The sequence below is a fragment of the Delphinus delphis genome, chromosome X (assembly GCF_949987515.2).
Source record: "Delphinus delphis chromosome X, mDelDel1.2, whole genome shotgun sequence".
NCBI lineage: Eukaryota > Metazoa > Chordata > Mammalia > Artiodactyla > Delphinidae > Delphinus > Delphinus delphis.
In genome coordinates this window covers 71,938,810-71,966,287 of record NC_082704.1, presented here as the reverse complement: position 1 = coordinate 71,966,287, position 27,478 = coordinate 71,938,810, and the positions used below count along the sequence as shown (strand labels likewise).

Sequence of the window (27,478 nt, the reverse complement as noted above, 5' to 3'; positions counted from 1 at the left end):
AAACCTCTGCCGTGATTGCAGTTAGAATTTTATGTAGGGAGATGTTAGAAACTCCTGAGGTTTTTCTTTTAATTTTTTTTATTGTGTCCTGTTATAGCCATACAAAATACATGTAACATGCAAGTTACTTATACAGCATAATAATAAAACAAACACTCATGAGCCCTGATTAAGGAATGAGAACATTAACACTATTATTTGTTCACTAGTTTAACTAACCCCAGGACCTAGAATGGTGCCAGATGTGTAGCAGGTGCTTAATAAATATTTTTAAATTAATGCATAAATCAGTTTGTATCTTCCTTCCTTATATCATTACCCCACAGCCTCCCCTCAGGGATAACCACTGTCCTATATTTGGGGTTTATCACTCCCTGGCATTTTTATGTCTTTTCATATATATATTCCCAAATTACATATTGTTTACTTTTGCTTCTTTTCAAACTCTATGTAATGGAATCATATTGTATGTATGCTATTATGAATTGTCTTTTATGCAACGTTAGCTTGTGAGATTCGCCTATTTTTAGATATATTCTGTTCCTTGTCATTGCTGAATTGTACTTTATTGAATGAGTATGATATAATTTATTTATCCTTTCTCCTCTCAGTGGATGTTTATCATTTCTGCTTCTATAAACAAAGCTGGTATGTCCATTTCTGCATATGCTTCCTGGTACAAATGTGCACAAGTTTCTCTAGAATACAAACCTGGGAGAGGGACTGCAGTTGTAATTCTCATTTCCAGTGCTAGAAGATCAATCAGTCCATGAGTCACTGCAATGTGCCCTTTGTTCACACTAGGCCAGGGTCAGTGGGAATCCTGTCCAAATCATTTTGCCAGAGAGAGGAGGGAGGAGGTAGGCAGAGACTGGTCTGGTAAGGTCAGGAAATATCTCAGGCCTCTAGCCAAAGTGGGTTGTAATTAGGAAAAATTCAAATTCTAAAATTGCTTTCATTATTTCTCCTACTCTTCCACCTCCTTTATAGCTATTTTTGTGTGAGGTGTATTTTATTAAATTCATATCTAATAAATAAAATGATGACTTTCTTCAGTCTTTAAGTATTGATTATAAATTTGATTAATTAGATTCTTTTAAATAATTTGTGTTGTATTTTAAATTTTAGTATGGATGAAAATTTCTATTTTTAAAGGATCTTTCCAAAAAGACCACTTATTTACTTTATGCAGGTTCTCATTTTGTTTATCTAATATTTACTCTTCAATCATATAATAATAATTACTGTCATTACCATCATCATTTCATTCATATATACACATATATACCTTTATACCTTTCAAAATGCATTTCTGTCTTTGAGGTACTTTCTCATTTGTAGCAATATGCACTCTACTTTATTATATCATCTACTATGTTATTTTACAGTTCTTTGCTTCCTGTCTTTCTTCTCTACTAAATAGCAAGTTGCTTAGAGGCAAGGATAATATCTTGATCATCACTATATCCCCAGCACTTATCCCTGTACCTGGTCCATAGGGCCAGGTGCTAGGAGTTGAGTTGAATCAACTTATCTAATCTAGACCTTCAGTCTCATAATATGGTTAGCCATTGGTAACAAATCCACACTTTGTAGTCAGACTTACCTCAGATGGTAACCTGGCATTTCCACTTACTATAGGAGTGATCTTGAACAAGTTTACTTAATTTTCCTGAGCATCAGCTTCCTCTCCTACAATATAGGGATGACACAGAACTACCTGGCAGGGTTGTTATAAAGATTAAATGAGATGATATATATGAAATAGCTTGGCACATAAAGTGCCTTAATACATGTCCTTTAGATTTTAACTGTATTAGTTACAGAAGTCATAAAATGTAAGAAGAAGATTAAGACACTTTAAAACAAACAAAGAAACAATAGCAAAAAGCCTCTGCGTCTTCTCTTTGTTTCATGAATGAGGATGGGGGCACAATTTTTACCCAAGGAAATGACATTTTTAGCCAAAGGAATGACATTCTTAGCTTTTCTCCCATTTGTTTATGGAAAGTGAGCTCTTTTCCTGTGGAACCTGTGGCCCTCCTAGTCTTGGTCTGGTGGACAGACTCCTGCTGGCTTTCCAGTTAAGGTAGGAAAGGGAAGGATTATGGGGAGAAGAGATAGGCCGCCATAATCAGCTGCTGGGTTTGCATATGAGCAGAACTTTCTGAGTGCTTTCTGTTGTACTTGGGATGTGAATAAAAGCTAATATTTGTGTCTTAGAGATAAAGTGCTTGTCAAGTGTAGCCTGAGTGAAAGCCTTCTTTGCTCTTGCCCTGCCAGGGCTGTTCACTGAGCATTGAGAGGAGGATAACCTTTCATTCTCTTTTGGGATTCTGATGACTGTGCTGAGTATAACCAAAGAGTCATGGGTAGAAAGTGAAGGTGAGTACTGAGAAGACAATAGGATAATGGAAATTGTGTTAGATTTGGAGTTAGAGAGTCCTGGGCTTAGGTCAAATAGTTTTGAGCTTTTCTTCTCTGAGTCTGACTTTCTTCATCTGATATAATAATGAGAAAAAAATGTCTCACAGAATTGTTTTGAGGAGTTGAAATCACCCAACACAGTGAACAGGCTTATTTTCCTTCCTTTCTTTGCTTAGTAAGAAAGAAGTATTCATAAAAATGGTGGCTGCATTCCTGTGGATGAGAGAATATGCAGTTGTCACCTATCTGTGGCAGATTTACCCAAGAAGTTAATTACGTTTTGTTTAATGATTAGACATAGGACATAGAAGAGGAAAAAATTGACCTTTGGGTAGTACGAACCATGTTCCATTTGTTTAAACTTGAATTAATTACCATGGGAGACTAAGAGCTACCTTTCCATTAAGGTTTTAGGATTGGCTTTCTGGCCCTCTCCTTCAGTCCACTTGGAAGGACACAGACACAGATCCTCTTGGAGATAGGCAGTTAAACTAGGTGACCTGTGAAGCTCCATCCTAGCCCAAGGAACCTGAGTATTCTAATGGCTAAGTGTTGAGATGGTTGCCTGAAAGGTTTCCAGCATCATTGTGCATCATTTCACAATAAAATCTGGCATAGGGATTCTGCTACTTTATGTTACAGAATGTGGGTGGGGGATTTACATGTGATTTAGATAGACTCCTAAAGAAAGTGAGGGAATGGAAAAAAGACCAAAGAAGACTGGTATGATAATACTAATCATGATCCCTCACTTCTGTATTCATTTCAAGCACTTTTTATACTTTTGTTTAATTCATACCTCCACTCACACAAGTAGCTCGGTAAGATGGGTGATAATTATTCCTACTTACAGATGAGAGTGAGGCTCAGAGAACTAGAGCAAAACACATCAAAGTGCTTTGATACTTAGTCTGGTTTTTCCATAGGTCTCCCTTTGGATAAGGTAAGGTCTTAGGGCTGAGTACATACCCTTTAGTTACTCTGAAATTGTTTCCTGACCACCAACTTAAGTTAAAGACCTTAACCTCAGGTTTCTGCCTTCATCCTTCCCTCATGTAGACATAGCCCATGAGATTGGCTGATTCCAGAGAACTTCTCACATCCTTTCACAGGATTCAAAAGGGCTCTGTCCACATGACAGGAAACCCTACATACATAATCCCTAGGAGAAGTCCAAGGAAAATTCAGCTTCGCCCTGACTCAGTTAAGCAATAAATAATATTTTACATGTGCACTTTACTGCTGAAGACTTCAGACTTCTACCCTCCTGTTTCTGTCAAGTACTGACATGTGTTGCATTGTTCCTCTTGGGTCTTTTCAGTTTGGAGACTACCAAGGACCATGTTCTGCCCATCGACTATTACTTTCCACCCCAGAAGACCTGCCTAATTTGTGGGGATGAAGCTTCTGGCTGTCACTATGGAGCTCTCACTTGTGGAAGCTGCAAAGTCTTCTTTAAAAGAGCCGCTGAAGGTAAAGGATCTTGGACACTAACTTCTGTTTCCCTTTCTGCTTTATCTTCTAAAAAGAGACACCAGTCTATCAGGACCCAGGATTTTATCATCTCTGAGACAAGGTAACTGGCAGGGCTGGTTCAAAGAACCTAAGAGCCTTAAAAAAAAAGTCAGTTTTCATACTTGCTGGTCCCCTGGCTTTGGCAGCCTTGGTAGTATAGGCAATGTAGGCAATGAAGGTGGTCCCAGCTGGTGCTTGGAGCTTGGTGGGTCCTAGGAATGAAAGAAAAATTAATGATTTGAAAAGATTTAATTTCCTCCTTGCTTGTGTTCCATTCTCCTGCCTAGTGAGGGAAAAAATTGTCCTTATTAGAGAGGTTAGAAGTGGAGAAACCCCAACTGAATCCCCAGCCTGTTCTCTGTGGTGAATACGAAACTGTTCCTTCGTGAAGGCTTTCTGGCCTCGGCCCCAGAAAGGAAGTGTTCTCACTGTTCAGCAGACCATCAGTCTATGCACCTGCTCCCTCCTGCTGCTGCATCCTTGGGGCCTCTTTGCATTAATAGCTCCTAGGTAGATAAGGACCCAAAGTGATGAAACATTTTTATTCTCTCCAGAGAGTTGTCCTCAGTCCCTGTCCATTGGTCCAGAACCATAAGCTAAGTTGCATCTTATATTTGGCTAAGTGGGCTCAAACCCTGGCTCCTTAATATTATTTAACTTAAAACAATTAATGTCTGCTTAGCCCCCAGAGGTGCTCAGGCTGCATCTTACAGGAGGAACTCACACTTCCATACCTCCTATATATACTAGTGCCTCCTTCCTTCCCAATATCCCTGGGCTTAAGCCTCCTACCCATCCACTTCATTCCACATCCTGTACTAAGGGCTTTCTTCTCAAAGGGACACTGATGAACAGTTTCTAGACAGAGATACTCTGCTCTGGGAGCAGACCCAGTTGCTAAACACCACTATTTACTTCTGCCTCCATTTTCCACAAAGGAAGTACATCCTGCCAAGACCTTTTTCTTCCTTCTCACTGGCCTAGAAGTTTTGAGTTCCAATTCAGAATCAAAACAGACAGCTTTTCCTTATATAAAGGCTACAATCCCTGAGGACAGTCTTGAAAGTGGCAGGTATATAGGCCACACCTTTCAGCAGGAATATGATGACACCCACCAGAGGACAGCAGAAGCACCATAGAGTTCTTGGCATCTAGAGAAAAGGTAGAAAGTGTGTGCCCTTTAACTGGCCTCCCTATTGATAGCCAATTGGAATGATGATTACCTTTTCACCATTTTAGCCAGATGGCAGGAATACCTATAAAATGGAAAGCTATTTTGTTTTCTTCCAGTCCCCCAGGCAACAAGGAGACAGCTAGCATTTAGTATTAATGAAAATATGCTGCATGTTCCACCCATAGCCTTGAGTGGCGCATTACTACTGCTTACACTGGACAGTATGAAGTCCAGGGCACCAGTGCCTAGGCGTAGGCAGTTTGGAAAGAGACAGAGAGCAGTGTCTTCCTTTCTTAAGAGTACTCACAAAAGAATGGCTGTCAGAAAAGGAAATGAGGAGTAGCTCCAAACACTTCAGATCACCCCACCTTCTCCAGTGAGAACCTGTCTCTTCCCCATACGCTGTCATCAGGTAGGCCCTATCTATAGAGCAGAGAATGAACCATAGCACCCATCTAGAGCTAATGTGTCAGTAAGCCCAGGCACCACAGTAATAGCAGCCATATTATATGGGAAAAGAGTTCAAGAAAGCAAGCAAAAAGCAAATTCAATAGTCAGATAGATTAGATTGTATTTGATGCTGCCTTTGGGTTTTACAAATCTGGGTCGTGATATTGTTGCTTTTCGAAAACAGTGGGAATGATCAACCATATTGTGAAAGGGAAGATTTTTCTGTCATAACTATTCCACATGGGAGCTTTCTGAGGAAGTTAGGGCTGAAGGAGGGAGGCAGGCAGAAGGGCAGCTGGCAGGGCTGCCTGGGAGGAGCTCTGCTATTATGTGGATCTTGGACTATTTGAGAACAAGGAAGCTGGGGGGAGGGGTAATCACTCATATTACTGAGCACTTGGAAATCCAGCAAGGTCTCAAAATTCTTCAGTCCCTAGAATCACTTGTTAGGGAAACTTGGTGATATTTTATTTGAGAAAATGAGACTCTATGAACTCACAGAGCCAAATGCTCTTAACTGCTTGAAATATTAAAATCTCCAGTGGATTCATTGCAAAACTATGGAGCCCATTGGTTCCTTTGGAATGTGAACCACAGGTTCCAGTCCTGAGCCCTTTGAGGGACAGGAGAATGTGGTTTAAGAAAAAACATGAAACAAAGCAAAAAACAATTATTGGTGTGTTCTTTCACCTCCCATCTGTAAAGCTTGGTAGCTGGAGTTTACTGCCATTATTATCTCTATTTGAAGGCAAGGGGCTGTCTTATTACCTGCAGAGAACATTTATTGATTTTTTTTTTTTTTACAATGCGTCTTTATTGCCCAAATGGCCTTTCTGAAGGTGATTGTGAATCTTCCTTGTTGAAACTTGGAATTCCACCTGTCTTGGAGGGAGTGGGAGCACAAATCTTTTCTTCCTCATTTGTCTGTCGTTGTCAGTAAGCTCAGATGGAGTATTCAGAGTGTTGATTACCACTTTATTCATGGTTTCGGAAATCTCTGGACTGGGCACAGGTACAAGACTTAAAAGCCTGGCATGTCAGACAGAAATCCATTTCTAGCTTTGGTAGTTCATAAACCATGAAGCTTTAATGCTGTCATTGGTGCAAGGCTCAGCACAGAGTCGATTGTAATCTAGCCAGGTTTTCCTGTTGAGGAGGAAGAAGAGAAGAGAGCCCCACATTTTCTCGTTGTCAGTAATGCTGGGAGTTCGGGGTGATGGTGAGGCTAGTCAGGGAAGGATCTGAATATTTTGAGATTTAAAAATAATGGTAATAGGTCAAGGGGGTAAAAACCACTAAAATCTGCTTGATGGAAACTTAGTGAAATAATGTGTTTGTGTATGTGTGTGTGTGTAAGCGCATTTGAGTGGATGGTCTGTGGGTTTGAAACAGGCATGTAGAGAATCAGTTAGTGGTGGGTGGGTGAGATGAGTGGGGAGGTAAAAGGGGAAGTCATGTTAGATGCTATCAAAAAGACCAGGAAGTCAAAGGAAGGTGATATCCATGAGCAGGGTAGGGGCTCAGAGGGGGTTTAGTTGTGTGACACTGGATAAGAATTTTTCCCCCTTTGGACCTCAGTTTTCCCTGTCTGTAAAATAAGGGAGTTAAACTAGATACTTTTAAAATGACTTTTCAGCTTAGACTTTTTGTGACAATTCTGCAAGTTCCAAACATCATCATTGTTATTTCAGCAAACACACATGCATTTATACCTGTATGCATGTTTGGTGTTGCCTTCCTAGAAGATGGTAAATCCTAGCTCCCATTCTCTTAAAAAAATCAATCTTCAGAGGGGAATAGAGCCAGCTGAGAGAGTGCACTGTGGATGGGCTGGGTTAAAAGTCAGGACTGAGATTCCCTCTTCTCCCGGCATTATGACCATGGCTGGATAACTTCCTTTCTTTTCCACTTTCTCATCTGGAAAATCAGGATATGAATCCTCATCTCTACCTCATCATGTTTCAAAGAGGGTTAATTAATTCATCATGTGCATTATGTGCTCAAGAATTTACTATTTTTCAGACATTTTCTAGTAAAACATTGGAGATTGTACATCCATTTGTTTTGTACACATGAAGCACTGTTTGGTACACATCATAAAATTGAAACTGTAGTTTACATTCTGAACTCAAAGAATTACACCATCCTCACTGATGTTTACAATATGTCCCAATTTAGTATCCTTGGCAAATTTTATATAAGTATGGCTTTGATTCTTTCTCTAGCCCCAGGTTTTTGTGAGGAAAGAAATGTAAGTGAACCCTCATTGAACTCTTTCTGTCCTTTAAATCTACTCTTTCCCACCTCAACTCATGTGGAATTGAATGTTACTTCTTGTTTGGAGTCTTGCAGAGAGTTTTTGGTGCATATCAGTGTCCCCTTCACTCCCTGACTTTCAGAGGAACATTTCCCAGGGGCAAGTTAACTCTGCTAGGAGGATCTACTTGCAACTTCAACAGAGCCTTAATCAGGTATCTTTGGCCAAGAAGTTGACTGATCCTGATTGCACGAGTCCTAGAGATTTTTTCACAAAGCTCCTATTATCTTTTCTCTGTCTCTGGTTTTCTTAAATATCATAGCCAGACTTTAGATTAGGGGCCAGCAAACTTTTTTCTATAAAGGGCCAGATAGTAAATATTTTAGACTTTGTGGCCTATATGGTCTCTGACTGTACTATTCAACTCTGCCTTTGTAGCATGAAAGCAAACCTAGACAAAACTAATGGGTATGACTGTACTACAGTAAAACTTTATGGGCACTGAAATTTATATTTCATTTAATTTTCACATGCTTTTAAATACTATTTTTTTATTTTTTCCAACCATTTAAAATGTAAAAATCATTCTCAGTTCTTGAGCCACACAAAGACAAGCAGCACATTGGATTTGGCTTGTGAATTGTAGTTTGTTGACTCTTGCTCCTGTGCTTACAAATCTGTATAGTAAATTTTGCTCTTTCTGGTCTCCTGGTATCTTAGCAACTCTCTAGATTATCTAATTTTAAACATTCTTCTGAGTTGGCCAGTCAAAGTTTGTTCCCCTTGCTTGCCTAGAATACCTGGTCTGGTGGCATCTAGGTCTTGAGCATTTTTCACTAAACAGGAGAAAAATAAACAAATCTAGGAATGCTACAAGGGGATACTTTTTTTCTGATGATCTTGTAGATCACTCACCCTTGCAATACCCAGAGGAGAAGTTGAAAATATTCTACACATTTTCTTTTTAGACTTTTGTACCATAACCATATGGATAACTATAAAATATATATGAATGAGTTTTGATGGACACCACATATACCCCAGATGGTATAGAGGAAGGGCTTTGGGGACTCTCTGGTACTAAGCGTTATGGAAAAACTCTGTCTCATAGAAAGTAAGGCCCAGGTGGCCAGCTGAGTTATGAATCTACCATATATTTCCCCATGATTCTTTGTCTTTACACATTTGCTGGCTTAATTCTGGTCCTCCTCATCACAAGACTAGACCACAGGCTTGCAGAATAAGTAATTTAGCTCTGTAACTCATTCCAGTTGATGCCCACCCAAGTCTCTTATTAGAGCCCAATTTGGGAGCCATGTCAAGAATTTGCCATTGCTCGTCTATAGTGCCCTGTGACTGCTTATTTATAGCATGTGCATCTTATGAAACAATGATTAACATGAAATTTCTGTGTCACTTGTAAGATCTTCTGAGTCCATTGTCTCACTCCACCTTGCCTTATTATTCCCCAGTGTGTTATATTTTTAAAGCCCATCCATATACTGCAGCCAGAAGCTTTTTTAATCCCTCACAGAATCTCTTGATAATTGTGAAGCTCTGGGTGGTAGATTTTAGCAGTTGGTTGCTCTTGCAAGGGTGTTAGACCCACTTTTTCTTCAGAGGTAGGAGTTATTTCTTACTTCTCTGATCTCTAGTCTAGTCCCATGGCAAGAAACACACCGTCCCTCATAATAACTGAATTCTGGGAGAAGCTGTTATTTCAAAAAACAATCTCTTCAGTTATAATAGTCATGTGTGCATACTTCTGGAACCTATTTTTCAGGTGTTCACGCTCCTTCTCTTCATGGCTAGGTAACTGCCCTCAGCATTCCAAGGAGGCAGGTAATCTTTTTACCTGTCAGAAGAGAGCACAGAAAAGGAAACTTCCTCCTATCCAAAAAAGGAAACTGGGACTTGGAGGTGAATGATTCTTTATAAAGGGAGCAAAGGGATTAGAATTCTCAGTCCATTTGCTTCCAGCCCATGTTGTGACTCCTGATACATCCCACTGAAATCACCACAGCTTCTGGCTAGACTCGTGCCAATATTTTACTGAGTACTTCATAAGAACAGGCCTGGTGGTAATCTCCTCATGCATTCAGTCAGTATACATTTGCTGGGTCCTTACTACACATGAGATACTAGGCTTACATACTCAAGATACAGAGCCTACCTGAAGGAACTTAGTGATCATAGCCCTGGACACTTTTAAATTTCTTCAGTGGATGAAGAGCTATCATATCCGATTTCCATTGAACTTCCCAACCACCTAGAACAGAGGAAGATGTCATCCTCCTTATTTTCCATGTAAGCAAACTGAGGTTTTCTCAGTTAATCAACAGGTAGTAAGTGGACTATCTGGATGTAAACCCAGGCCTTCTGGGTCCAATGCTAGCAGTCACTCTCTTACAGCACAACTACCCCTCAAATATATAAACATACTAACCTAAAGCAGAAAGAAAGTGCAATGCCTAGGCAAACAAGAAAGACAACAGTGAAGAGGAACAATAGAGTCAGAAATTAAAGAATTTACGAAAGACTTAAGTACTGTGGGGAGAAACCAAGGAGCCAATGAGTAGCACCAATATCACAGGGAGCTTTCTTCCTAAAAAAGCTCCAAATACTTAAAACAGCTCCAAATACTTAAAACTCTTCATTAGGTAGGGCCAGGGACATGTGAGTAATAGTCCTTCTGCCAACTTCTATTCTTCAGAGGGAAAGTTCTGATTCTGATGAAACCAGGCTTGGTAGCTCTTAATTCACTCTCATCACACAACCACAGAACAGGAAGCATGATTTAACACCTATGCACATGAGAATTTTACTCCTCACTACCAAGCTAAGGGAAGAACTCAGAGACAGGTTGTATGGATACAAATGGTAGAATCATGGTTCCTTGACTCTTTGCTTTGAGCCTTCTCAGATAAGTGTGCCACAGAATGTTTTCCATGGGGCCAGGAGCAAGAGAACTCCATTCCCCTCCTCTTTGATGTCATAAACCAGAAAATATTGTCTTTCAGGACAGAGCTAAAAATTGAGGCAAAATCTTCTTCTCTTTTATCAGGGTTTTATCTATTTATTTATTTATTTTTTGCGGTATGTGGACCTCTCACTGTTGTGGCCTCTCCCGTTGTGGAGCACAGGCTCCGGACGCGCAGGCTCAACGGCCGTGGCTCACGGGCACAGCCGCTCCGCGGCATGTGGGATCTTCCCGGACCGGGGCACGAACCCATGTCCCCTGCATCGGCAGAGGGACTCTCAACCACTGTGCCACCAGGGAAGCCCTTATCAGGGTTTTAAATTTTTAATTGTCCTTCCTCTCCTGGTTCACCTCATAGTGTAGACGGACCATGATTTCACTCTGGTACTTGGATATGGAACCTGGAGACTGTGGGCCTCTTACAGGTCCCTAAGTTAGATAACCACATTTCTATAGTCCCATGTTCACAAGTTCTTTCACTTTCTGGGCAGTTGACTCAGCCATGAGTTATTTAATGAAAAGACTTAAAAGATTTGCAGTACTTGGAATCACAGGATCTTTAAATGCTAACCTGTTAAAATTTGAAGGAAGAGAACTTAGAAATCTAAAAATTTGACCAAGCCATTTTATAGATGAGGAAACTGAGGTCCAGAGAGAGGAAGTGACTTTTCCAGGTTCATAGAACATATAAAAGGCAGAAATGAGGGTCTCCCAGCCATTTCTTGTTTCTTGTCTGAGGGGTTCTCCAGCCTCACAGCTGATCAGCAGAGCCTCAGAGATTGTTGCCTTGGAATCTCCAAGAATTATGTAAGGCAGCATAATAAACCTTTATCTTGACTGCAGGGATATCTAAAATTGCTATTTGATGACTGGCACTTTCCCCAGATAACATCCATTTATTCAACAAACAGTCAATGCTTACTTATTGTGTACACTAGACCTATACCAGGCACTGGGATAAGAGATAACAACAAAAACTAGTCATTGAACACTCAGTATGTATTAGTTGCTTTGTAGACATTTTCTCATTCCATCCTCACAATAACCCTATGATGTAGATATTATCATTAGCCCTATTTGCAAATGAGGGAACTGAGGCACAGAAGAGTTAAAGTGACTTGCCCAAAGTCATATAACTTGTTAGTGGCTGTGGAGTGAATATGACACAGAGTTTCCAACATAATAGAGTAAGATAAGTGCTGTACTAGAAGTAAGTACACAATCCACTGAGCAGACAGAATAAGAGAATGAGTTATTTTACCTGGAATGTTTAAGAAATCTTCACAGAGGAGTTAAGGGTTGATTTAGGTCTGAAGGGATGCGTAATAGTTTGCCAAGTACAAAAGGTAGGAAGTGAACTTCAGGAAGACAGGACTTCAGGAACAGACTGGCCAAAGACAAGGCTGCGTGAAAGTTGGATGCTTGTTTTAGGAACATTTTGGAGTCCAGAAGTGGTTGAGAGGAACCTCATGAGATGCAGCACGTCCCTTGACCAGCCTTCAGTTAGCCTTTTATGCCTTCACCCCCCACCCCGATGCTGAGCTGTACATCACTGTCCTACTCTACTCTCTGGACTTTTTGGAAGCACACTGCTATCTAGGTAGTGGAATAAGATGCAGTGCAAGAGCACCAAATGGAGCTCTGGTTCTGCCATTGACTTACTATGTGGCCTTAGGCATGTCTCATTCCTTCTTTTCACTTCAAATCTCCATCTAAATAATAAAAGTGTTGAACTAAATGATCTTGAATATTTTAGCAATAAATCTATAAAAACCTAAATCTTTAACAATAAATCTCTAAAATGTTATAGATATTCCAGATGTTTCTATTGGCCAGTGGTTCACTTTATATGCATCAGCCTTGGAAAATAGACAACCCAATCCTTAACTCCAAGACTTAATAGATATGCAGCTTTGAGCAAGTCACTTAACTTCTTTGTGCCTCTGTGAAGATAGCAATAGATCACAAGGTTATTGTAAGAACTAAATGATATGTAACACAGCTCCAGTGCCCAATAAGTTTTGGTTCCTTCTACTGGAGTGAAGCCTTGTTTATTGGCACACATACACTTATGGTGTCCCCTGGGTAGCAGAAAGGAGAGATGGCAAATAGTATTTATCGTAGTTCTCTGGTAAAGAAGGCTTTGGGTTGGGTTTGGTGTAAGGTCCTCAAACAACCACTTATCTTCAGTGTTACTTAATTGGTGATCCGAAGGGCCAATAGCATTTGTATAAGAACATAGCAAAGGTCAATCTCTTCCTCTTTCCTCTTGGCCTCTCAGGGCACTATGAGTAACATTCCCCAGAAAGCCCAGCAAGCATGTGTTCATCGCCTCTCTTGAGTTTTGGGCTTTGGACTCGAAAGTGTCAGAGCTCTCTGTGTATCTTTGCCTGCAACAAGATTTGTCTGACCTCCCTGGTAAATTCAGATCCATAGCCACAGGCCAGGAGAAAAGCTAAGAGAGGTCATAAATTATCTTCCACATTCTTCAGCGATTGGTTTCCCTCATCCAGCCAGTGGCGTGTCTTAAAAGTATGTTGGGGCCAGATTCAATAGAAACCTGAACCAGCACCTGTGTAAATAAAATTTTAAGGCTTCTTTTCCTGAAGCCGGATGGATATTTTTTAAAACCAAGCTGGACTTTATTTTATCTAGAGTGCTGTCTCCTATGCTCTTAGTGCTTTGGACCCCTTGGAGGAATGTAGTCTGGTTGTAGTGTTATTGTTTTGTTTATTATTTGTGAGGGAGGGGCATTTATTTCAAAACTCGGATAATGCCTTGGTATGGCCTGTGACTTCACTGTGTATAAAATGAAACTGGTGATGTACCGTCATTCATTCTGCCTCCCACAGATTGGCTTTATATCCCTACATCCACGCCTGCTCTTCAATTCTGATCCTTTTAAAAACCAGCCAACCAGGTTCCTTAAAAAACTAAAAATAGAACTACCATATGACCTAGCAATCCCACTACTGGGCATATACCCTGAGAAAACCATAATTCAAAAAGAGTCATGTACCACAATGTTCATTGCAGCTCTATTTACAATAGCCAGGACATGGAAGCAACCTAAGTGTCCATCGACAGATGAATAGATAAAGAAGATGTGGCACATATATACAATGGAATATTACTCAGCCATAAAAAGAAATGAAATTGAGTTATTTATAGTGAGGTGGATAGACCTAGAGTCTGTCATACAGAGTGAAGCAAGTCTGAAGGAGAAAAACAAATACCGTATGCTAACACATATATATGGAATCTAAAAAAAAAAAAAGGTTCTGAAGAACCTAGGGGCAGGACAGGAATAAAGATGCAGACGTAGAGAATGGACTTGAGGACACAGGGAGGGAGAAGGGTAAGCTGGGACAAAGTGAGAGAGTGGCATGCACTTATGTATACTACCAAATGTAAAATAGATAGCTAGTGGGAAGCAGCTGCATAGCACAGGGAGATCAGCTCGGCGCTTTGTGACCAACTAGAGGGGTGGGATAGGGAGGATGGGAGGGAGACGCAAGAGGGAGGGGATATGGGGATATATGTATATGTATAGCTGATTCACTATGTTATAAAGCAGAAACTAACACACCATTGTAAAGCAATTATACTCCAATAAAGATGTTTAAAAAATAAATAAAATTAATTAATTAATTAATTAAAATAAAGGAAATAAAAAAAAACAAAACAGTCAACCCAAACCAGCATGTAACATACTACTTATCTCTAAGTCCTAACTTAATGACCCTCAGATCTTGTCCAAAACCCTAAATGTGGAAAGGAGGTTAGCATCTTGCCTAAGGCCCCTTGGGCCCAGCAGTAAGTGGATATCCAGTCCTTGAGGTCCCTTAGCTCTGCTCAGCTTCAGAATAGAGACAGGATCCTTCATATGTGTTGCTTATGATTAAAGGCCTCCTACTTCCCACTGTCCTACCGCACCTCTTCTGCCACCCCACCTCTATAGCTTCCATGGCTCCCCAGAAACTCCTCTGTAACCCATGTCACTCGGAAAGAGATTTTCTTGTCTCTTTTGCAATTTCATGAAGACTAGCTAGCAAGTTTAAGTCCAGATTATGCTTCCATGGGGGCAGAGATAGATGTAGAAAACAATAGAAAGGGGTTTGGAGATGTGGAATGATTTGTCACCTATGTAGTGAGCCCTACAAAAATATTGAAATGTTCTCTACTCAGAAGCCCTATTGATATAGGGGTAAAAGACTTGATTTGAGTCCAACATTTGTTGACTCTGTGATCTTGGGAAAATGACATGTCCTCCGTGAGCCTTAGTTTTCTCACTTTTAAAATTGGGATAATGATGACCACCAGAGAAATTCTAAGGATTACATGAGATAAAGCAACTAGAAGTTTTCTTACATAGTGCCAGACTTTCAAAAAAACTGAACCAAACACTTTCGACAATGCCTCTTAATGTGTAAATGAGAAATCAGCTCCACGTCAAATTTCAGCATGTTTCCAGGGGTCCCATGATTTCACTGTAGAAATGCAAGTATGAATTAAATAACTCACCTGTTGCTATTTACATGGATAGTTTGGTAGTAATTATTTTTAGACATGTGACATATTTCAGACATAATTCAGACTGTAATAGTTTTGCAGCTTTGCAGATGTATTCATTCCCAATTACCAAAGACCTAAAAGGAATTAGCTAGAGCTATGAGGGGTAGTACAAAGGTAGACAACACAGGGCTCCCTGGGACCTGTCCCTTGGTTAGAGGGAACTCTGGATTATAGGCATTTGTATTCATATAGTCTAGTGTCAGGGAAGAAGAGCTGGAGGTGAGTAGCTTCCACTCATTCATTTTTTTAAACACGCATGTATTGTATGAGGCCCTATGTGGACCCAGAGATGAGTATGAAATGGCCCTGTCCTCAGGGAGCTTCTAGTCTGGTGGACGTGCCCTCCAAGGTCAGCTACAGTTTTACACTACACAGGGTATTTAAGCGCAGCAGAAGCAGTGTGATGAGACAAGGGAGAGAAAAATCTACAGGCATAGCTTCCCATACCCAAGGGCAACACTGACCAAGGCTGGCACAGTTTGAGGGAACTGTTCGCATGAGCAGGTCTGGAAGCCTTATCAACAACAGAAAATAATGATGATGATAGTTATAGCAGCTGATATTTACTGAACATTTTCTGTGTTAGATGCTACACTAAGTGCTTACTTAATCTTCACAACAACGTAATGAGATAGTAGATACCCTTACTACCCTTATTTTACAAATGGGGAAACTGAGGCTCAAGGACTAAGGGAACAGGAAGGGAACTAATTCATCTGAGTTCAACAAACATACCGCATCTTATATGCCAGGCCTGTGCTAAGTGCTAGGGAGAGAGAGATGAGTAAAACATACTCTCAGTCCAGAGGGAGCAAACCAATAAGTGCACAGTGAGGCTAATATATTCCAGGCCTTCTGCTTGATGCTGCGAACTCAGTGATGAATGATACACAGTCCTTCTTGCAAAGCTCTCAAAGTTTATTGGGGGATATCAATGTGGAAACAAAAATTATATACTGCTGTGAGAAGTGTCATAAGAGAGATAAGTGCAAAATGGGACAGAGATTGTGCAGCAAATGATTGGTTTAAATCAAAGCCCAAAAGAAGCAATGTTACTAAGAATAATAGAGAAACTGATTGATTTAAATCAAACCCCCAAAATAAAAACCAGTGTTATCTAATTTTATTCAGGCTTGGTCAGTTATTTTCCATTTTTCATTCTATCCCTAAAATGGATGATCAGTATTATTTCCCATGGAAGGATGATGAAATACTATCAAACTATACTATTAAACTATCCCTTTATCCCATCTCATGCCCACACTTTCCCTTTCCTCACCTTTACTCAGGTTACATCCCTCTACCTCAAATGCTTTTTAAGTCCCACCTTCCTTCAAGGCCTCACTCAAGTGCCTGCTCCTCCATGAAGCTTCTACCCCATGAGGATATGGGGAGGGGGAAGGGTAAGCTGGGACAAAGTGAGAGAGTGGCATGGACATATGTACACTACCAAACATAAAATAGCTAGTGGGAAGCAGCCGCATAGCACAGGGAGATCAGCTTGGTGCTTTGTGACCACCTAGAGGGGTGGGGTAGGGAGGGTGGGAGGGAGGGAGACACAAGAGGGCAAAGATATGGGAACATATGTATATGTATAACTGATTCACTTTGTTATAAAGCAGAAACTAACACACCATTGTAAAGCAATTATACTCCAATAAAGATGTTAAAATTAAAAAAAGCAAAAAAAAAAAAGGCATTCTACCCTCTCCCGTACTCCCACAGCACTTCATGGGTGCTTCTCTTGTGGTTCTTACCACTCCTTGCTTTATCTTTAGGTGATGTACTTACACATCTTTTTTCCTCTACTAGACTGAGCTCCTTAGTGGAAGATTCACTTTGCTGAAACCATGATTTTATTTTAAATTCATTGGAATTCTCTTCTGGATTGTATTGTTGCCTAGTGGGCCTTACCCTTCAATCTTAAGCATGTGAAATTGCATAACCTATCTGGAGATTAACACGTTCTACTCCTAGCTTTTAATAAAGGCTACTACATTAATATAACAATGACTAAAATGTGTCTTCATTTCTTTTAGGTCTTGCCCTCAGTCATACATAATTTATAGTCTTATTATCTCCCCTCAGGCCTCTGTTGTTGGATGTTTAGATTGTTTACACGTACTTAGGTTGCATTCATGTACATTACTTTTACTCTTTTTCTTTTAAAAATTTCCTTAGGATCCATTTCCACCAGTGGAAATACTGGATCAAAAGCAGAGGTTGGGGATGCGAGCATGTGATGTGCAGATCTTTAGGAATGGTAGATGCATTCGAGGAATTGGAGGGAGACAGATGACTGAATAGACAGACAAAATAAAGTGTTATGATTTAAGAATTTATGAAAAGCGTCTCTGTTTGAAAGTATCTTGCCACACATGATCTGTCACAGGGTCTGAAACTCGCCATATGTAGGACTGTTTTGGAAGACTGCTTCCTAGGACACATTCAGCCATCATCAAGAAATGCTGTTGGGACATAGGTTGTCAGTATGTTTCTTGGCAGGATTCTGGAGGATAGGAACACCAGCCTCATAAATTTTGAAAGGGATAAGGGATTCAGGACAAGTTCTGAACATAAGGTGCTTATCTAGAATAGGAAACTTTATAGATAGAGCATCAAAGTGGCAAGCTCTCAGGAGCCAGGGGTCAAATTAAGGCATTGAGCATTCGGTAGGATGAAAGGACAGAAGGGGAAGAGGGAAGCAGAGGAGGAGTTGTGGTGAGAGATGAACAGGTTTCACCTACTTAACAGGACTTGGAATTTGGGGTTTGTGTTGGGTTTGTGATATCACTTTATACTAGGGAGAGATGACTGAGTTTTGGGCAACCAATAGGTGATTTTAGATAGAATTGTACGGGTCAAGGCCTAAGGGGATGCCCAAGTCCAGGCCAGCTTCTGTGGACATCAGAAAACCATGAGGCATTTGGATATCAGAAACCTATCAGGGGCAGAAGAACTCAGGGCAGCATGGCAGACTCAGCACATACAAGTAAGTGCACACCAGTTATCTCACAGGATTAAGATTACTGATGCAGGATAGAGGCCAGCTGCCACTGCCCTCTGTGATGGACAGATCTTTAGGGGTGGTAGGCACATTTGAGGAATTGGAAGGAAGTTTTTACCTATTGGTTGAATTCACTGACATGGTTTGGGGGTTGTAGCTTTCAGATACTCAGGTTTTCTTGTTCAGGTGGAGACTGCAAGATCTACTGCAGAACTGCATATTCTATGTGGGGAAAAAAAAACAGGTCTCCTGAGTTAGAACAGAACATAGAACCCTGCAGGGTTAAGGATAGAGGTGCTCTGTAAGAAGTCAGACAGCATTTTCCAGTTCTGTCCGCCAGAATTTCTTGTCCCCCTTGGGACTCAATTTCTCTTACTCTGGTTCCTAGTGTTCTTCCACTCTTCACCTTGAGTGTAAATATAGAGCACATTCCTTGGGTTCCCAGAAAACAATAGGGATGACCTCTCGTTCACCAAAGTGCACATTAGTAAATACTAAGGGAGAACAAATGGGAAATCCAGTATAGAAAATAAAAGTAGGATTCTATTCCTTGGTATCCCAGATTAAACAATAAAGAACGCTAAATTCTTTATTGTTTAATCTGGGATACCAAGGAATTCTTAAACAACAAGAATTAGATGCCTTCCTGTGGCTCTTTTTTAGTCATGTCAACGTGGCCCAGTCTTCACTTGGTAACCCTTCTTCCTTGTTTGTTAACCCTTCTTCCTTTTTTGTTAACCCATCCACTATGCTCCTATGGGGTCCTAGGGAAATGACAAAAATTTACACACATATCCAGTAAGAGGAAGGTCACTCGTTAATAGCAAACCCTTTTATGATGTTGTGAGCATTTGACACCCATGTTGCTAGGAACACCTGTGAGTAACCTGACCCCTCTTTGGAGAAGAATGTGATTGGTGTATTGCTTCAAGGAGACCCTCACTGTTCTGGGAAATATAACTCCAAAGTTTGCTGAATATTACCAGGGAATATGTACAGAGAATAGAGCCTGCAGATAAGCCGTCTTCTGATTAGCTTCAGGCATGTTTAAAGCAGCTAGGATGTGGTAGATTTAGCCTTTAGGAAATTCACTTGACCTCTCTAAGCCTCAGTTTCTTCACCTATAAAATGGAGATAATATAGCGGTTGAAAAAGCTAAAGGAAATGATGCTTGTGAATACACTGTGTAAATTGCAAAGTATCCTATGAGTAGTAGTTTCTAGAGGATCTCCTTACCATCATTCAAGACAATCATGCCTATGTTATATAAATACTTGCCTCTGACCACCCTGGAAACACTTTGCAAAGAGTTGTCTATAGGAGAAACAGTTTAATATGCAAATTACTCCTTAATTTGCATGTTTTCTATATAACAGCTTATTAACATGAGGTACATCTTCTCTAATCTGCAGTCATACCAGAATGATTACCTCTTTGAAATACCTTCCAGAAATCCTCAAAAATGAATTTTATTCCTCCAAAAATAGTCTATCGCAAAGATAACCTCCAAATTGATTGACAGTATGTCCAACTACTTTTGCAAGATATAGGGCTAGGCAGATAATTTTATTTATAGAGATAATTATTGTCTTCCTGCAAGTGAGCAGTAGCCAGAAAATGGACAAGAGAGGCATGAGAATTGCCTTCCTATTACAGCTCAGCTTTGGGTCTTACCTGCACGGTTTCTAAAAGCCTGTGCAGATAAGTTGCAGTGTTTATGGCAAAAGTAAAACTTGCTCTAAATGCAAGCCCTTGTTTCATTGCTTAGTGTTTTAATCCCCATCAGACATGACTTTGATCTGGCATTTGGCAGCAGGGCAGGTTCCTAAGCTGCTGTATACAAATTGGGGAGGAGTGGTGATATTATTGGAATGAATTTATTTGTTGTAAGTTATAAATACATGGGCTTTTTCAGTTTCATCATCACCCTCAAAACTTTATCTGTTTTCCCCAACGGAGCCGTCTCTCAGCCTTTAATATGCTTGCTTTGAGCTCACGGGCATTGCTGCCTGGCTAACACAGGAACCTTGAGAACTTGCTTCCAAGGTCCTTTTCTTTGTTTTCTCTTGATGCCCAAGCTACCAGGGTCAGTAGTGACTGTGGTGAGCTGACAGTGAGGTGGCAACAAACTGAGCTTTGTCCTCTGGCTTCCCTTGACCCCTTCTATTCATCATCCAAGAGGCTCCAGGCCAGCATTCCATAGAGCAGCCTCACCAAACTCACTAAGACTGAAGAGGAACCAGGATTTCAAATAACTGTTATGGAAGGAAGGAATGAGAATTAACATTTATAGAACTACAGTGATCTCTTTGTTGAGTCTTTTCACTCCAGAAAGATAACTACTCTTTTTAGGAAGCCTTCAAACCCTAATGATCTTCTAGGACCTGGACTGCTTTCTTAAGAAGCACATTACAGGGAGATGTCTTGGCCAACAAAATATTAAAAGACCAATCATTCATTCACTTATGCATTCAACTAATGTAAATTGATAATTTTTTATGTACCAGACACAGGAATGACAAAAAGGAGTAAGTTTTATCCTTCTCTCCTTCACAATCTAATAAAGACAGCTATTCTTTCATTTTGTAATGATCTGTCACATTTCATACACTGCTGGATATCTTTACATGGTAATGACACAAGGGAATGATTGAAAAGCCGAGACAGGGGCAGGAGGACTGAGTGTGTATCTAACCACTCTCAAGGCTCCATTTTGAAATACTGGGGTTGCAGTTTCAAAGGACTATTTTGAAATTTCACCCCATGGCACTGCAGGTAATAGAATCTTGCTGTCACTGGAGGCAAGAACATGGGTGATAATGACATAAATGAGATGAGAAGTTGGGACTAGTTAGTGTTCATTTTATTTTAGAGAAGAGTATACTTTATGCATGCATCATGGCAGAGTAAACCACTACTAGGAAAAAGAAAGCTAGCATGTGACCCTAGGCAAGTCACTGAAGCTCTCTGGACTTGTGCTTCTGCATCTGCAAAGCTGTTAATGGTATTTGCTCTTTCTACTTCATGGGTATGTTGTGAGATGATGTATAGGAAGGGATTTGCTAATGTTACCACAGCTTACAAATGTATGAAATTGATTTTAGGACCTTATAAAAGTATACCTGCCTTCATTAATGATTTAGAGTGTCTTTAAAGACGTCTGCATGCTTTTAAATTAGATCATTTGGACTACAACTTACAAGGCAGTCTTGATTTTCTTTTCTGACTCCTATTATTGGCACCAAAAGGCGTGCTAGGATTTTTTTTAAGATATAATTCACATGCCACAATAGTCACCCTTTTTAAGTGTGCAACTTCATGGTTTTTAATATGTTCAAGAAATCATGCAAACGTCACCACTGTCTAATTCCAGAACATTTTCATCATCTCAAAAAGATACTTACTCCCAATTTCCCCTCCTCTCAGACCCTGGCAACTACTAATTTACTTTCTGTCTCTGTGGATTTGTCAATAATAGACATTTTATCTAAATGGAACAATACAATATGTGACGTTTGTATCTGGATCCTTTCACTTAGCATAATGTTTTCAAGGTTAAACCATGTTTTAATATGTATTAGTATTTTATTTTTTCTGACTGAATAATAATTGCTAGGTTATATGGTAACTCTACATTTAACTTTTTGAGGGACCAAGGTTTTTTATTTGTTTGTTTGATTGTTTGTTATAGAGACTCCACCATTTCACATTTCCGTCAGCAGTGTATGAGGGTTTGAATTTCTCTACATCCTTGCCAACATGTTATTATGTTACATTAGTAGTAGTAGTAGTAGTAGTATTAGTACTCTTATACCCATCCTAGTGGGTATGAAGTGGTATTTTGTTGTGGTTTTGATTAGTGTTTAGCTAATGGCTAATGATGTTATGCATCTTTTCACGTGGTTGTTGGGCATTTGTGTATCTTCTATGGACAAATAACTATTCACATCTTTTCCCAGGTTTTGACTGGATTATTTGTTTTTTACTACAGACTTGTGTTATTTATGAGTTCTAGATACAAGTCTCTTATCAGATATGTGATTTGCAAACATTTCCTCCCATTCTGTAAAGTTGTCTTTTCATTTTTGATGGTGTCTATTAAAGAACAAAATCTTTAATTTTGATGAAGTCCAGTTTATCTATTTTTCCTCTTATTGCTTGTGTTTTAGTGTCGTATCTAAAACTTCATGCCTAATCCAAGGTCACAAACATTTACACCTATGCTTTCTTCAGAGAATTTTGTAGTTTTAACTGTTACATTCGGGTCTGTGATCCATTTGGAGTTGATTTTTATTTTATATGATGTGAGGTGAGAGTCCAGCTTCATTCTTTTGCATGTAGATATCTTGCTGTCCCGGCATTATTTGTTGAAAAGAGTATTCTTTCTTAATAGAGTCGTTTTAGTATCCTTGTTGAAAAACTATTAATCATAAATATATGAGCTTATATCTGAACTCTCAGTTCTATTCCCCTGAACTATATATATTTTCTTATGAAACCAGCACACCATCTTGATGACTGTAGCTTCGTAATAAGGTTTGAAATTGGGAACTGTGAGTCCTCCAAATTTATCCTTCATTTTCAAGATGATTTTGGCTATTCTAGGACACTTGCATTTTCATATAAATTTTTGAAAAACATCATCAATTTCAGAAAAAGTGACAGTTGGGTTTTTGATAGAGATTACACTGAATCTGTAGATCAATGTGGGGAGTTTTGTCATGTTAACAATATTAAGTCTTCAAATTCATGAACACAAGATGTCTTTCCATTTATTTAGTTGTTCTTTAATTTCTTTCAGTTACGTTTTGTTGTCTTCAATGTACAAGATTCACAGTTCTTTTGTTAAATTTATTCCTGAATACTTTATTCTTTTTGACACTTTTGTAAATTGAATTGTTTTCTTAATTTTATTTTGGATTGCTCATTGCTAGTCTAAAAATGTAACTAATATGTGTATATTGATCTATTATACTGCATCCTTGCTGAATTCATTTATTAACTCTAATAGTTATTTTGCATATTTTTTTAGAGTTTTCTTCATATAAGATAATGCGATCTGTGAATAGAGACAGTTTTCCATCTTCTTTTCCAATCTGTATGCCTTTTATTTCTTTTTCTTTTCTAATTGCCCTGGCTAGAACATCCAGTACAATGTTGAATAGAAGTGGTGAGAGCAGACATCCTTGTCTTGTTCCCAATCTTAGGCAGAAAGCTTTCAGTGTTTCACCATTAAGTATGGTGTTAGCTGTGGGTTTTCCATAGATACCCATTATCAGGTTGAGAAAGTTTCCTTCTAGTCCTGGATTGTTGAAGTATTTTTATCAGATGCTTTTTCTGTGTCTATTCAGATCACATGTGGTTTTTGTCTTTAATTCTGTTAAAATGTTATATTAAATTGATTGATTTTTGTTTGTTGGACCAACCTTACATTCTGGGGTGAATTTCACTTGGTTATGGGGAATAATCCTTTTTATATATTGCTTTTTGGTTTGCTAGTATTTTGTTCAGATATTACCTCGATATTCATAAGAAAATGGATCTGTAGTTTTCTTCTTGTACTATTTTTGTCTTGTTTTGTTACCAGGGTAATAATACCTTCATAAAATCAATTGGAAAGTGTCCCTCATCATTTTCTTTTTCAGAAGTATTTGTGAAGAATTGGTATTAGTTCTTGAAACATTTGATAGAATTAAGTAATAAAGCCATGAGTCCCTGGGCTTTTCTTTGTGGGGAATTATTATTTTTATTACTATAATTAGTCATATTACTAATTCAGTATCTTTATTTGTAATATGTCTATTCTGAATTTATATTTATTTTTGTGTCAGTTATGGTAGTTTGTATCTTTCTAGTAATTTTCATTTCATCTGTGTTACTCAATTTGTTGGTATATAATTGTTTGTAGTATTCCTAAATAATCTTTTTTATTTCTGTAAGATTTCATTCAGTAAAGATGATGCAATAAATAATCTTTATTTCAGTAGTATTATCTCTTCTTTCATTCCTGATTTTCATAATTTAAAAGTACTGTTTTTTTTTTCTCTTGGTCAATTTCTTAAAAGGTTGTCAGTTTGTTGATCTTTCCAAAGAACCAAGATTTGGTTTTGTTCATTTTCTCTTTTATTTTCTATTGTCTATTTCATTTATTTATGTCCTATTTTTTAAATTATTTTTCCTTCTGCTTTCTTCTTTTTTAGTTTAACTCTCCTTTTTTCTAGTGTCTTAAGATAGAAGGTTATGTTACTTATTTGAGATCTTTCTCAATAGCTGTAAATAATGTATATGTAAGCAGTTAGAACTATAAATTTCCTTCTAAGCACAGCTTTTATTGAATTCCAAAAGTTTTGGAATGTTGTTTTTTCATTTCAATTTATCTGAAGGTATTTTCTTATTTCCCTTGTGATTTCTTCTTTGAACAATTATTTAGGCTGCACTGTTTAACTTTCACATATTTGTGAATTTCTCAAAGTTTCTGATTGCTAATTTCATTCTATTTTGATAAGAGAACATCCTTTGTATGATTTCAGTCCATTTAGACGTATTGAGACTTGTTTCATGGCCTTAAGTAGGTTCTCTCCTGGAGGATGTTCCATGTGCACTTAAGAATGTGCATTATGGTGTTTTGGGGGTGGAGAATTCTACAGATGTTTGTTAAGTCTAAGTTTTATAGTGTTGTTCATGATTTCCCTTTTCTTATCTTCTGCTTACTTGTTTTATCCTTTATTGAAAGTAGGGTCTTTAAATTTCTATTATTATTTAATCACCTATTTTCCATTCAGTTCTACCAGTTTTTACTTTATGTTTTTTGGGTTCTGTTATTAGATGCATATATTTATAATTGTATGTCTTCCTAACGGATTCAACTTTTTACCATTATAACATGTCCATCTTTGTCTCTAGTCACAGTTTTTGTCTTGATGCTTATTTCGTCTGATAATAGTATACCCACTCCAGCTCTCCTTTGGCTGCTCTTTGTGTGGAATATCTTTTTCCATTCTTTTACTTTCAAAGAGTTTGTCTCTGAATCTAAGGTGTCTCTTGTAGAGAGCATATAGTTGTATCTCGTGGTTTTTTTCCAATTCATTCCTCAAATCTCTGTCTTTTAATAGCAGTGTTTAATCCAATTACACTTAATTACTTAGGCAGGATTTACACCTGTCAAACCTCATGGATTGTTGTTGCTGCAGTTTGTTCTTCTTTTAGTTGTTTGCTTGTTTAGTGACTTAAAAAAAAAAAACAAAAAAATTAGGGCTTCCCTAGTGGCACAGTGGTTGGGAGTCTGCCTGCCGATACAGGCGACGCGGGTTCGTGCCCTGGTCCGGGAAGATCCCACATGCCACGGGGCGGCTGGGCCCGTGAGCCATGGTCACTGAGACTGTGCATCCGGAGCCTGTGCTCTGCGACGGGAGAGGCCACAGCAGTGAGAGGCCCGCGTACCACAAAAAAAAAAAAAAAAAAAAAAAAAAAAGTTTAATTATTTGGGCTTCCCTGGTGGCTCAGTGGTTGAGAGTCCACCTGCCGATTCAGGGTATGTGGGTTCGTGCACCGGTCCAGGAAGATCCCACATGCCATGGGTCGGCTGGGCCCGTGAGCCATGGCCACTGAGACGCCGCATCTGGAGCCTGTGCTCCGCAACAGGAGAGGCCACAGCAGTGAGAGGCCCATGTACCACAAAAATAAATAAATAAATAAAATTAAAAAAAAAACTAATTCTAGATGGCTGGGAATATGTTGATTTTCAAAGCCTCCATTGGACATCTCATTTCTCCACCTCTTTTTTAAGCTTTTTGGTTAGCTCATTGTTTGCCACAATTGTTACCACCAACTCAGCCAGCCTTGATGTTCAACATTTGTCTCTCATTATCTTCTACAAACTCCCCCAGGGAAAAAGCTATTCACACTTGGTAAGCTCTGATTCAGGTTAAATAAACATAGCCCTGAAAATGTAGTCTTTCAGGGAACCCCAAATGGTCAAATAGTGACTGTTCTCTGAAAGGGGGGCTTTAAAGGAGTCCCAGCCCCATTCCGCCTCCTCCAGTGATTACCAGGCTGCTAGTTTTCACCATCATTGCAGACTGTTGGTTTTCATGGTTACTATGGAGCTGGGAGGGGATGATGGGCAATAGGGCAAGTTTAAATGTCATAAAGTTTTGAATAAATCCTCCTCAGATTGCTACAAGCATTTGGTTAATTTCTAGAGTTCTGAAAATGTTTATTCTGACCATCTTTTGTACAGTTTTCTAATTTATTTAATGGAGGAGAGAATTTTAGGAGTTCCTCACTTCATCATTTACTCTGACATTACTCCAGTCTAAAGTGTGTTGATCGAGCACTCCTCAACCTTTAAAAAAGGGAATATCTACAGTGTCCAGGAAAAAAAAGACCCTGAAAGTTAATTGGATTTTCAGGATCCTTCTGCTGTTCCTGAGGTCACTTAACCCAATGTTGTTTTTCATTTGACAAGCAAGAAGAAAGATGTTTTCTTGCATGTGATATAAACATATAAGCCAGACCATGTTTCCCCTCTACTCAGAATCCTCCAGTGTATCCCCATCTCACTTATTATAAGAGTATTTGACCTATAAGTTAATGACCTATAAGATCACAAATGATCTCTTCTGCTGTTGCCTCTCAGACCCCGTTTACCATATTTTCCCTGCTGTAGCTGCACTGCCTTCCTTGCCAATTCTCAAACATGATAAGTATTCTCCCACATTAGGGACCTACATCAACTGCTCCCTAGGCCATTAATGATCTTCCCTTAGATAACTGTGTGGCGCACTTTCTTACTTCCTTCAAGTTTTGGACAAGTGTCACCTCAATGAAACCTGCCTTCACCACTCAAGTTAAAATCATTGTCACTCAGCACTCCCCATTCCCCTTACCATGCTTTTTGTACATAGTACTTGTTTCTTTCTAACATACAATTTAATTTCCTAATTTATTATGTGTATTGTTTATTTTCTGCTTCCTTCCCTCTTTCACTTCCCCACACACATTAAAATGGATGTTAGTCAAGATAGGAACTTGTGATTATTTGTTCATTGATATATCCCTAGCATCTAGAACACTGCTTGGCATAGAGTAAAT

At 39.1% G+C, this 27,478-nt stretch overlaps 1 protein-coding gene across 1 annotated transcript in view; it reads left to right on the top strand.

The window, feature by feature from the left end:
* Nucleotides 1-27,478, top strand: part of AR (androgen receptor) — a 163,283-nt gene that overhangs the window by 86,354 nt on the left and 49,451 nt on the right. Inside the window, exon 2 of the mRNA XM_060002616.1 lies at nt 3,749-3,900. Coding sequence (XP_059858599.1) covers nt 3,749-3,900 — 152 coding nt within the window. The remainder of the gene's footprint in view (nt 1-3,748; nt 3,901-27,478) is intronic.